The sequence below is a fragment of the Nerophis lumbriciformis genome, linkage group LG14, assembly GCF_033978685.3.
Source record: "Nerophis lumbriciformis linkage group LG14, RoL_Nlum_v2.1, whole genome shotgun sequence".
NCBI classification, from domain to species: Eukaryota; Metazoa; Chordata; class Actinopteri; order Syngnathiformes; family Syngnathidae; genus Nerophis; species Nerophis lumbriciformis.
This window is the reverse complement of record NC_084561.2, coordinates 19,342,296-19,356,063: the sequence shown is the minus strand read 5'-3', so window position 1 is coordinate 19,356,063 and position 13,768 is coordinate 19,342,296. Positions and strand designations below refer to the sequence as shown.

General features: G+C 43.5%; 1 protein-coding gene across 2 annotated transcripts in view; it reads left to right on the top strand.

The window, feature by feature from the left end:
• The window catches only part of LOC133616522 (FYN-binding protein 1), a 46,551-nt gene that overhangs the window by 30,115 nt on the left and 2,668 nt on the right, over positions 1–13,768 (top strand). For both annotated transcript variants that reach the window (XM_061975895.2, XM_061975894.2), the window contains 7 exons: positions 3,765–3,864; positions 3,934–4,093; positions 4,183–4,312; positions 6,504–6,520; positions 7,732–7,792; positions 10,220–10,262; positions 12,758–12,923. In XM_061975895.2, coding sequence (XP_061831879.2) covers positions 3,765–3,864; positions 3,934–4,093; positions 4,183–4,312; positions 6,504–6,520; positions 7,732–7,792; positions 10,220–10,262; positions 12,758–12,923 — 677 coding nt within the window. The remainder of the gene's footprint in view (positions 1–3,764; positions 3,865–3,933; positions 4,094–4,182; positions 4,313–6,503; positions 6,521–7,731; positions 7,793–10,219; positions 10,263–12,757; positions 12,924–13,768) is intronic.

Here is a 13,768-nt window from a genome sequence, read left to right as displayed (position 1 = left end):
GGACGCGCACCTGTTGCCCGGGCACTAATCAGAGGGCTATTTAGTCTTTGCCCTGGCCTCACTCGGTCTGGCTTCCTAGTTTGTTCCCATACAACTGATGACAACGATTATTTCATGTTCCTTAGCTGCTAGTTTTCACGCTATGCCATTTTGCCTGCTAGCTCCCACGCTAGTCCTTTTGTTTCTTGCCTTTTGTGCTACGTGCATGTCTTTTTGTTTATCCACCGTATGATTTATATTTTAAATAAATCATATTCGTACCTGCAAGCTGTGTCCGAAGCCGTCTGCATCCTTGGGAGAACCACACCCGCATCACTATGCGACCACGTCGTTTCAGTTCGGAAGCCAGCAAATAACAATTCTCCCGCGGCAGCCATTGAGGAGTTTGACGAAGGTACGTGGGAGGTGTTGCGAGCAATGGAAGCGGAAACTCTTCGCTATTCCCCCTCGGAGCGCCAGGACCTGATATGGGGTCCCAACGGAAAGCTGGTCCCAATCCACTCCGTTTGGCCCGAGGACATCGCCACACCCCCGCAGTACGGGACGCGTCAGCGAAGACGGAAGCCGGCCAGAAGGTCTTCCCCTCGCTGTCAAGACGCGCCGCTCCTGCAAACTCCTCCCCCGGACCGAAGCAAGCTACATGCAGCTCAAGCTCCCCATCCTCAGACGTTTGGCAACCCAATCGACCACTTCGCCAAACATTTCTCCGATTGGGCTGTCAGTCACATGGACATTTCCAACAATGACGTCATTTCATTGGCGCCCCCCGAAGAGATAACTCCGCCCACTCCCGATGACGTCATTGAGCAAGAATTTTTTTTTCCATCATCTGCTTCTTTCCGTCAGCCAATTCCAAATAACTTGTATTCTAAGATAAAACATCAGGACATTTTTGTTAAGTTCAAGTCTAGTCTGTCACATTCTGATTTTCAAGCCCCGCCCCCAATTATTTTGGCCCCACCCCCTATAGCTCAAGCTCCGCCCACTCCTCTGTTTTCTCCCTCCTGGTCGTCCCTACAGTCCCATGATATTGGGAAGACTAACAGTCAATTTGGACAATTTAAAGAGGAGTATACCCCCCTCCATACCTCCCTCCACCCACCCTTGAAGACGGTTCCAAACCGCAAAGAGCGCGTCTGGTATCCGCGTCTTGAGGGGGGGGCTAGTACTGGGAACTGTGCTAGTGCGGTGGCACAACTTCGGCGTGCTAAGCCGCAACCTCCTGCACGGCCACCGCCACCAGTTTTTCGGCGTGCTAAGCCGCAACCCCCTGCACGGCCACCGCCACCAGTCTTTCGGCGTGCTAAGCCGCAACCTCCTGCACGGCCACCGCCACCAGTCTTTCGGCGTGCTAAGCCGCAACCTCCTGCACGGCCACCGCCACCAGTCTTTCGGCGTGCTAAGCCGCAACCTCCTGCACGGCCACCGCCACCAGTCCTTTGGCCTGCTAAGCCACAACCGCCAGCTAGGCCACCTCCAGCTGCACCTCGGCTAGCACCTGTTCCTGCACCTCGGCTGACACACCAAGCTTCGTCTCCTGTACCTCCACCACGCCAAGCTCCACCATGCCAAGTTCCTCGGCTGGTTCCCACACCAGCGCCGGCTCCAAGGCTGGTTCTCACACCAGCACCGACTCCAAGACCAACCCCTGTCCCGGCTCCAAGGCTGGTTCCCACACCAGCGCCGGCTCCAAGGCTGGTTCCCACACCAGCGCCGGCTCCAAGGCTGGTTCCCACACCAGCGCCGGCTCCACGGCTGGTACCCACACCAGCGCCGGCTCCACGGCTGGTACCCACACCAGCGCCGGCTCCACGGCTGGTACCCACACCAGCGCCGGCTCCACGGCTGGTACCCACACCAGCGCCGGCTCCACGGCTGGTACCCACACCAGCGCCGACTCCAAGGCTGGTTCCCACACCAGCGCCGGCTCCAAGGCTGGTTCCCACACCGGCGCCGGCTCCAAGGCTGGTTCCCACACCGGCGCCGGCTCCAAGGCTGGTTCCCACACCAGCGCCGGCTCCACGGCTGGTTCCCACACCAGCGCCGGCTCCACGGCTGGTACCCACACCAGCGCCGGCTCCACGGCTGGTACCCACACCAGCGCCGGCTCCACGGCTGGTACCAGAACCTGCACCTGCTCCACGGCTGGTACCAGAACCTGCACCTGCCTCCACGGCGACGATGTCGGCTCCTCCTGCTTCCACGGCGACGTCGGCTCCTCCTGCTTCCACGGCGACGTCGGCTCCTCCTGCTTCCACGGCGACGTCGGCTCCTCCTGTTTCCACGGCGACGTCTGCTCTCTCCTCGTCTTCGTCTCAGCGACCTCGAGTGGTCTGGCTGCGCAAGCGGCGCTCTCGGAGGTTTGTTTATGGACGCCAGTGGCGCAAACAGCAGCGACACCCGAGACGTAGTCGTAGAACTCTCCGGCTGCTGAACTTCTGGCGCCACTCACGCCCACCTTCTCGGCAGCCACGAATGTGGCCTTTCCGTGGTCGCCCGCCTCGCCTGCGGCAGCGGCGTTCCACTCGCCGCCGCCACCTGACTCTTCCCCGGTGGATTCGGGGACACGTGGCCTGGCGACCCACCACCAAATCCTCCCTCCACCCTCCCTTGACTCTCGAACTATTTCTTGTTTTTTGGGTTCTAGTTTTATTTAGTGTCAAGGGACATCTGGAATCTGTCCTTTAAGGGGGGGGTACTGTTACGATCCGCTGCCCGGATCATAGTTTGTTTATGTTTTAGTCACGTGTTTTCAGCACCTTGATTTTGTTTGTTTTCAGTTGCCATGTCAACCGATTACATGCACCTGCCTCTGGTTAGTGTTCGGGACGCGCACCTGTTGCCCGGGCACTATCAGAGGGCTATTTAGTCTTTGCCCTGGCCTCACTCGGTCTGGCTTCCTAGTTTGTTCCCATACAACTGATGACGACGATTATTTCATGTTCCTTAGCTGCTAGTTTTCACGCTATGCCATTTTGCCTGCTAGCTCCCACGCTAGTTCTTTTGTTTCTTGCCTTTTGTGCTACGTGCATGTCTTTTTGTTTATCCACCGTATGATTTATATTTTAAATAAATCATATTCGTACCTGCAAGCTGTGTCCGAAGCCGTCTGCATCCTTGGGAGAACCACACCCGCATCACTATGCGACCACGTCGTTTCACTCACTGCACAGCAGGCCAGCAGTTAGCCGAGTCATTGCGCAATCCATAGTGAAGCTCAACTGGCTGCTGATCACCGCAAGTCTCTTCTCAGTATCTGAACGGCAAATGTGAAAATTCAGCGATTTTGAATAAAAATAATCTAAAACTGGTGAAGTTAAATGGAAAATAACTTTATAGTATAATCACTGGATACATATAACAATTTAATGCATTTTTTTTCTTTTTACATTTTTTTTCTTTCCATAATGGCACGTGAGGCCCCGCCTCAACTGCCTCCCCTGACTGCACGTCACTGGTTCAGATACGCCCGAAACTGCAAGAGAGCTCACGCGCAAATGCATGAACCTTATGATTTGGTGCTTTGCCATTGTTTAACACAAGTATCCAACATTGTAACGACATTTATAAGTCAGAAAATAGGAAAAGGTCCCCTTTAATAAACAAGGGAACTGACTAAATAAAAAAAGATCACCTCAAAATCGCCACTTACTATGACTATTTTATTTTAACACGTACAAATTATAACAAAGTATTACCAAAGTATCAATGATGTTCTTTTTGCACTGCTTCCAATGATCAACACAGGTGTTAATATCTTGCAGGGACCAAGTGGGGGTGAACTGGGATGCTGACAAGAACAATGGAAGACAAGACCTGAAGAAGAAAATGCAAATAAAAAATGAGTTAAGGACCAAATTTCAGGTAAGATTACGACAATACAGTACAGTCTGTCCAATGGTCGGCATGTCCTGCCGCTTCCATCCTCTCTAGTTGCAAGACGAGGAGATCCTGCACACTGCCATAGCTCGTCACGACTGGTACGAGGGTGGAAAACGTGACCTCAAGGTGCACCAAGGCGAGAGAGTGGAGATCCTCCGAGTGAAGGACAACCCACAGGGGAAGTGGTTGGCTCGCTCTCTGGATGGAAAGTGTGGGTTTTCAGTTGAAGAAAGTGTAGATATTAGAGTGTATTTGTTACGTTGATGAACGTGCATACTATGTCTGCATCGCCTTCTACAGACGGGTACATCAGCAACACATGTGTGGATATCGACTATGAGGCAGTGAAATCTATGTCGATCCAATCGCCGATTTTGCCTCCGCTTCCTCCAGATCCACCTCAGAAGTTACATATGGAGCCAAGTAATAGGTCCGTGTCATCGTCATCCTGCAGTATATCAACTCCTAACAACGCTCTCATAGCTCATACAAATAGGGATGGGTACCGAATTTTATACTTTTATAGGTAACAACCCATGTTCCCTCTAAGGTGCGCGCCTGTGCAATTGCGCACTGCTCAAGCGTCCTCTGCGCACGGCAAATCTATGCCACGCACAAAATCAAATAAAAAAATGAGCGCATAACAATTTTCGACAGGACACGGACACGACAGAGAAAACAGTTTTCGTCATCATTGTTCAAATATTGTAACGTCTGTCGAGACGCTTTGAGGACATGAATTACATCGATCACTTTACTGAGCAAAACTCTTTATTGTCGGCCATAAACACATCACCAAAACATTAGTAAAAAAAAAAAAATCTAGCAAAACTGGTCATTTTCTGCAATACAAACCAGACCAAAAGCAACGTTGTTATATCAACAGCAGCCGCTCGCTCTTTCTCACTTGCGCCAACACATGCACATATGGCACTTAGCCAGTGATGCATTTACAGCCGCACAAAAAGTCGGACAACTCCAACACCACACATAAAGTGTCATTCCAGGTCGTTACACTATGATTTACCAATCAAATGTGTGCTTATTCTAGTGTCATTTATTAGGAATCTTAATTTATAAATATTAATCATGAAATGCTGTTAGTATATTAAATGAATACTAATAAAAATATATTTTTTACAAACAGGAAGTTGCAGGAATGTACACATGATCCCCTGCTTACATCTCATTGTGCAACATGTGAATGTTTTAATGTGAACTAAATGCAATGTCTGAAAGGGGTACAAATTATTATATCCAAAGCAGTACCTCAACCCAGAGAAACATTACAAGTACACAGTTCATGAAAAACAATATTTTTTGTTATTGTCATTGTAAGTGGGCCTAAACACTTATATTAGAAAATAACCTCATGGAAATGACTGCTGTCATTTGATTATAATAATAAGAGAATGTTGTCTGTCTATCTGTGTTGGCCCTGCGATGAGGTGGGGACTTGTCCAGGGTGTACCCCGCCTTCCGCCCGAATGCAGCTGATATAGGCTCCAGCACCCCCCGCGACCCCGAAAGGGACAAGCGGTAGAAAATGGATGGATGGATGGAGATTGAACTTGTTATTTAGTCAGGTTTGGGACAGGTGTGCTGCTGGTGTAGCCACAGTGTGCACGTCTGATGTTGCTCACATGGGCTCCGCTGAATTCTCAGGGAGTTTTTGCGTTTGCTCACACACATGGAAAATTAGAGGGAACATTGGTACCAACCAAAGTCTGTCAGTACTACCGGGTACCATCCATCCATCCATCCATTTTCTACCACTTATTCCCTTTGGGGTCGCGGGGGCGCTGGAGCCTATCTCAGCTACAATCGGGCGGAAGGCGGTGTACACCCTGGACAAGTTGCCACCTCATCGCAGGGTACCGGGTACCAATACACGTCAAATCAAACTGTGCCATATGCCAATACTTTTGTTGCACGAGACGTCACGTCCGGTTGCAGACTCTCAAGCACTTGGCAGAGAAACAAGCAATCAAGCCCTCAGAACGGACACAGCCAGACTGCCTTGAGCTAATGTTGCACTTTTCCATGCCAACCAAGCAAGGAGAAGGCACTCAGAAGTACAGTAAGGCTTCAATTTACAAAATGCACTAGCTAGACATATTACTGATTAGCATTGTCGATTTTACTTGGTGATTTCAACACCTCCAAATTTGGAAATGAAAACTGCAAGTAAAATATACGTAGCAATCAAACAGCTGGTGCCTAATAAGAACAATACTTAGAGTTTAAACATGTTGTAGGGCTGAACAAAACAAAAGATTGGTGCATTACAACTCAATGGAAAAGACTATTTCCTGACTAAGGCAACGCTTCATAATCTATACACTCTTGCCATCTAACGTCTTTGAATTGCAACTGCCTGCAAAGTCGACGTAATACTTGCAAATTAAACTCAAAAGTGTAAGAAAACAAAATAACTATTGGACAGCACAGTTATCATCAGCTCAGCATTAAGTAAAAAATAATTTAAGAAGTAACTGGTACTGTATCGATTTAAATGTGGAAAGTACCCATCCCTACTTACAAACTGTACTGATCACTCTTTCTAAGATTATTTTGAATTCATGCTTAAGTAACATGCATGTGTTTCTTTATATTTGCAGTTTGAGTCACTGTCAAAGTAAGTAACAAAACATGCAATCTTTCATCCTGGTTTGTAAAATAAGTCTTATTTCATTCCTTACATAAAACAATGTTTTCATTCTACAGAACTGAATAGATAGGAGAGGAACTGTTACTTAGTAATAATGATAATAATCATTGTAAAAATGATAAAACCATAATAGGATGCATGGCTGTAGACGCCCACCATGTATCCTCCAATTGTTTATGACAGCAGTATTCAGGGTGAGATGCAGCAGCTTGAAGAAAAGAAAAACATGTTTTTTTTAAACCTGCTAAGCTAACTTTAATTGAGTTAAAAACGTTCTAGTTCCTACAGTGAAAGATGAAACAGAGACTGGGATGAGTGGAAAAATCTACAAAACACGCAAGAAATTCATTTTTGAATATATAAACAGTGCAGGCCAAAAGTTTGGACACACCTTCTCCTCATTCAATGGTTTTGTCTATTTTCATGACTATTTACATTGTAGATTGTCACTGAAGGCATCAAAACTATGAATGAACACATGTGTATTGTAGTTTCTTCAAAATAGCCACCCTTTTCTCTGATTACTGTTTTGCACACTCTTGGCATTCTCTTGATGAGCTTCAAGCACACCTGTGAAGTGAAAACCATTTCAGGTGACTACCTCTTGAAGCTCATCGAGAGAATGCCAAGAGTGTGCAAAGCAGTAATCAGAGCAAAGGGTGGCTATTTTGAAGAAACTAGAATACAAAACATGTTTTCAGTTATTTCACCTTTTTTGTTAAATACATAACTCCACATGTGTTCATTCATAGTTTTGATGCATTCAGTGACAATCTACAATGTAAATAGTCATGAAAATAAAGAAAACACATTAAATGAGGAGGTGTGTCCAAACTTTCATATACACACACACACATAAAAAGTGTGTGTGTGTGTGTGTGTGTGTGTGCGTGCGTGCGTGCGTGCGTGCGTGCGTGCGTGCGTGTGTGTATATATATATATATATATATATATATATATATATATATATATATATATATATATATATATATAAATGATAAATATATATATATATTCCCGGGCGCGGCCACCGCTGCTGCCCACTGCTCCCCTCACCTCCCAGGGGGTCAACAAGGAGATGGGTCAAATGCAGAGGACAATTTTCACCACACCTAGTGTTTGTGTGACAATCATTAGTACTTTAATATATTTATTTAAAGTTGTTCTCTTCTCCTTAGACCAGTATGATCGCTTTCATCTATCAACGGAGGATTTCCCGCCATCGCTGCCTGAGATTAGGTATCTATTTCCTCCTGGTTAAACAAAGAGATACTGTCAGAGCTAGAAACATAATGGAGGTTTGTTAGTCTTGTGTGTGTTCAACTTAGTAAGTGATACAAGTTCAGTCGCGGTTAAAGCCTCTGCCAGATGCTTCCCAGCATGCCCTGTGTTTGTGTTGATCGCACTGTGAGTGAGATAGTGGTTCAAGTTGATGACTCTCTGCTCCTTTGTGCCGTGATGTTGAATGTTTGTTAAGATGCTCTTTGAGCTGTTTGACTCAAGCGTTGCCATTTAGTGTTAGTTTGTCTGTGTGAGTGTTGTGTGCAAGTACATAGAGATGATCCACCTTATCCTTGAGGTGCTCTTTAGAAAATGATATACAGGGCAGTTTCCCATGTGGCCCATAGCTAAAACCACCATTGTACAAGTATGTGATTGGCAATATACAGTACATGCAACACATAGCAGTAGGGGTGTACCGATACACCTTTTTCACTTCCTATACGATATTGGAGCCTTGAGAATTGGCTGATAGCAATTTTCCTTTTGATATTTATTATTTCGTAGTGTAGAATATTGTAAAAGGGTTGATTCAAATGAAAATACGCAAAGAGCAATTATAGATATAAAAAACCCACTAACTTTTTTATTATCAACCCTTTGAAACTGATTTATGCTGTCTTTAATTTGAAGCGGAGTGGTATGTTTTTTTGGGTGACACCCAATGTTCCCTCTAAGGTGCGCGCCTGTGCAATTGCGCACTGCTTAAGCATCCTCTGCGCACGGCAAATCTATGCCACGCACAAAATCAAATTAAAAAATAAACGCATAACAATTTTCGACACACGGACACAACAGAAAACAGTTTTCGTCATGATTGTTCAAATATTGTAACGTCTGTCGAGACGCTTTGAGGACATGAATTCCATCCATCACTTTACTGAGCAAAACTCTTTATTGTCGGCCGTAAACACATCACCAAAACATTAGTAAAAAAAATTATATCTAGCAAAACTGGTCATTTTCTGCAGTACAAACCAGACCAAAAGCAACTTTGTTATATCAACAGCAGCCGCTCGCTCTTTCTCACTTGCGCCAACACATGCACATATGGCACTTAGCCAGTGATGCGTTTACAGCCACACAAAAAGTCGGACAACTCCAACACCACACATAAAGTGTCATTCCAGGTCGTTACACTATGATTTACCAATTACATGTGTGCTTATTCTAGTGTCATTTATTAGGAATCTTAATTTATAAATATTAATCATGAAATGCTGTTATTATATTAAATAAATACTAATAAAAATATATTTTTTACAAACAGGAAGTTGCAGGAATGTACACATGATCCCCTGCTTACATCTCATTGTGCAACATGTGAATGTTTTAATGGGAACTAAATGCAATGTCTGAAAGGGGTACCAATTATTTCCAAAGCAGGACCTCCACCCAGACAAACAATACAAGTACACAGTTCATGAAAAACAATATTTTTTGTTATTGTCAATGTAAGTGGGCCTAAACACTTACATTAGAAAATAACCTCATGGAAATGACTGCTGTCATTTGATTATAATAATAAGAGAATGTTGTCTGTCTATCTGTGTTGGCCCTGCGATGAGGTGGGGACTTGTCCAGGGTGTACCACGCCTTCCGCCCGAATGCAGCTGAGATAGGCTCCAGCACCCCCCGCGACTCCGAAAGGGACAAGCGGTAGAAAATGGATGGATGGATGGAGATTGAACTTGTTATTTAGTCAGGTTTGGGACAGGTGTGCTGCTGGTGTAGCCACAATGTGCACGTCTGTTGTTGCTCACATGGGCTCCACTGCATGCTCAGGGAGTTTTTGCGTTTGCTCACACACATTAAAATTTAGAGGGAACATTGGTGACACCTAATGGCCACAATCATTCATTAGATTAAGCTCAGTAAGTTGAACGATGCGGACATGTTTGTTACTGGATTTTTCTAATACGCTTCTGCCTTGGAGACTTTGTATGTGTAAGTAATATGCAACCATAATTATTTGATACTTGTTCATATTGACAAATGTGCTGTTTTAGACTGCAATAGTGTTCAATTAAGGACACTTATTACGTATTTCTAGCTTTTGTGCTCATGTGTGCTTAACTGTTGTGTAGCGGCTATCTCGACTACCAGGTTTACTCTTTGTTTAGTACTTCACTAAAATACAAGAAAAGGCCGACCTTGTGTGCTTATTGGAGGACATTTAGATGTGGACCGACTGTCCCGCTTTGCACAAGTAACAGGACTGCTGGTAGAGTTTTTAAGATGCAAGCCCTTCATCATTCAATACAGTACATCTTTTGTTTGCTGTTATTGGACTGATATCCAGTGTCTGATCGGCACATCCCTATACAGCAGTAAGAATAAGGATGCAAAGACACAGAACTTGCAATGACATTTTTGTGTTTTCAGCATAGATCCCAAAGTGGAAAAGGAGCTCAGGAAAAAATACAAGGTAAATATAATTTTGCACTTTTTCATTACTCATGTTGTGCAGTAAACCTAGCAAGTATATCTAAAATGGCCTGTAAAAGGTATTACCGTATTTCCCTGAATACAAGTCTGCCCGAAAGAAAGAAAAAGGGAAAATGCACAAAAGACTGTCCATCTTATTCCTCTATTTTAATTTCATGTCTTATGAAAAGTATATTCATGAAGCTTTTCGTGAAATCTGAGCCGGTATACTAGAGTAGAGAACCTTAAGTATTGTAAAGGCGTAAGCAAACCACAAAAGAAGAATTATGAGGCTAATTAAAAGATAGTGGTGATCAATAAAATGTATTGTATTGGAGATGCATTTTTGTTTGAATTGTGTAGATGGAGAGTATTTTTGGTTTGTTGTGTTCTAAATGCAATGGCAGGAACAATAACATCAAAAAAGCAATATACTGTAGCTCAGTGATCCTCAACAGGCGGACCGCGGTCCATGTCCGGACCCAGCGACGTGTCCGTCCGGACCCAGCACGAATTATAGTAAAAAAAATAAATAAATAAAAAAAAATGTTTTTTTTATTATTATAATTATAATTATTATGAAAAAATATAATAATTGTATTTATCTGTGAGTTATCGCTAGCGCAAGTCAACGTTCTTTGTTGTTTTTAGTCAAATATCTCCATGTTTCGTTTACACTTCTCGTGTCTCACTCACTCCGTCTCTCACTCTCTCTCTCTCTCAGAGAGAGAAAGAGAGAGAGACGGAGTGAGAGCGAGAGAACGCCACTCTGATTGGCTAATTCCGGGGTATGGGTTGTCATCTCTTTCACAACGACGCGCTGATAGGCTGTTACCACCTGGGTCATGTGCACAGTGCATGGAACCTTTCGCTGCAGGCACACAGTTGTCTCGTATCGCTACTTCGCTAACTGTTCACTTGTCAGTCACTGAATGTGAATCAAATCACAATGGCATGCTCCAAGTTGGCTCAGGCTGGTAAAAGAAAGGTGGACAGGGAAAACCGATGTTTCAAGGAAGAATGGACAGAGCAATATGTTTTCATCCTACCTACTGCAAGTACCAGACCAATGTGTCTACTATGCAACACTACTGTTGCTCTGGTGAAAAGTGAAAATCTGAAACGTCACTATCTGAAAGAGCACCGCGAATTTGAAGAGACATTTCCTCATGATTCAGAGCTAAGAAAAAAAGAAATCACGAGGCTGAAAAAGCCATATGAAACATCAAGCAAGATTTTTGTTAAATCTATGACACAACAACAAATAGCAACAGAGCAGTGACGTGCGGTGAGGTTGATGGCTGGTGAGGCACTGACTTCAACACAGTCAGATTTACAAACATATGAACCCTAAAGAGTATCTTATTCACCATTTGATTGGCAGCAGTTAACGGGTTATGTTTAAAAGCTCATACCTGCATTCTTCCCTGCTTGGCACTCAGCATCAAGGGTTGGAATTGGGGGTTAAATCACCAAAAATTATTCCCGGGCGCAGCGCCGCTGCTGCCCACTGCTCCCCTCACCTCTCAGGGGGTGATCAAGGGATGGGTCAAATGCAGAGGACACATTTTTTCAAAGTTCTTATTTATTTTTGTTTCAAAGAAAATATTTCATGTATTTTATTGGATATTTATTTTATTTTTGTTAATTTTAAGAAAATGTTAAACTACCTACCTCCTGCTATTATATAAGCTTGACCGATAATAAACGGACCCAGCCTGTTTCAAAAAAACATTTGTGGACCTTCAAGATTTGTACTTGAGGACCCCTGCTGTAGCTTAACCTTTGTTTACCCCTAGAGTCCAAAATGGGCATTACATGTGTTTCTTATACCATACCATACCATACCAACTTTATTTATAAAGCCCTTTAAAAACAAGCACAGTTGAAAAACAAAGGGCTGTACACCACAAAGAAATAGTGAAGTGAAGTGAATTATATTTATATAGTGCTTTTTCTCAAGTGACTCAAAGCGCTTTACATAGTGAAACCCAATATCTAAGTTACATTTAAACCAGTGTGGGTGGCACTGGGAGCAGGTGGGTAAAGTGTCTTGCCCAAGGACACAACGGCAGTGACTAGAATGGCGGAAGCGGGGATCGAACCTGCAACTCTCAAGTTGCTGGCACGGCCACTCTCCCAACCGAGCTATACCGCCCCAAGTAGTACGCCAAATAATCACTTGATTAAAGCACAGTGTTTTTTCCACCTAAAATCAGATCTGGTGTTACTGTTCCAACTGTGTGTAATGTTACAGTGGTTGAGCAAATTAAATCAACTTAATACTTAAATCAAACCTCTGCTTTGTTTTGAATTAATATTTAGGCCTACTACGCTAGTGTATTTTAATGTTGGTCATTTTGGTGGTACTTGTAGAGCAAAGTTTTTTTCTGAGGTGGTACTTGGCGAAAAAAGTTTGACAGCCCCTGATATGTTGTCCAGCAAATGTCCATGACTGTGACATGTCCACGGTTAAAAGGTTCCATTGTGTCTCAGTACGAGGGTCCACTCCGGGTAATGCACACTATGATGGTGGACCCTAACGGTGTCATGAAGAAGCCAAGGAGGAAAGACCTCCATGTGACGCACGGCGAGGTTCTGGATGTCATTCAGCTTACCAACAGCAAGAAAGCTCTGTGCCACAACCGGGCATCAGGAAAATGTAAGTGAATGCATCGCAACTTCATTGTCATTGTATCGTCACAAGCAGTGTGAAAAAAATGGCAACATTTTCTTCAGTCAAGAAACAAAACAAATTTGACGTTTAATTGTAGGCTGCATATTCACAGATTTATTTAATCTGCTTTAAAGTAAACTAATATTTTTTTTTGTTTATCAATTTAAATAGGCAATGATTTGATGGCACGATCCGCAGCGGAAAAAGAGCACAATAGCTAATGATCCATCAGTAAAGTCAAAATGTTATTTTTGGTCCCCCAAATAGTGTTTTAATGTGCACAACTGAATTCAAAATGAATAACTTTGGAAGGCATATATATTTAGGTTTAGAGAATTGCTTCTCAACTGGTTTGGCTGGATGACAGGCGGCGACCCAAATGAATCATCACTGCTCTTTGCGTGAAATATTTTAAGTATGTATTTCTTCTATTAGAATTGATTATTACACATGGAAGATACTGAAACCAATACAATGTAAGTCAATCAATATCTGTAGAACAAAACATAGGTAGGAAATAGAACAAATTAGTGTAATATCTAATCCAAAAACCCCTTGAGATATTATATTATTATCATATATTTTGATTATTATCATTCATATTATTATTTACTGATGCTATTATTATTCTGCCAAGTTTTAGCACACAAAATAACGAAACTTGTACACATGATCACTATGACAACTATTTGTCGGCCTTTTTGGTTTTTAAGTCTTATTTTTGGGAGGATATAGACCGGCTTCATTTTTTTATTTTTTATTTTTGTGTAAAGTATTAATCTGGTACGTGTTTATTTTATGGTTCTCGCCCAGAAAAGGGTGGAGTGCCA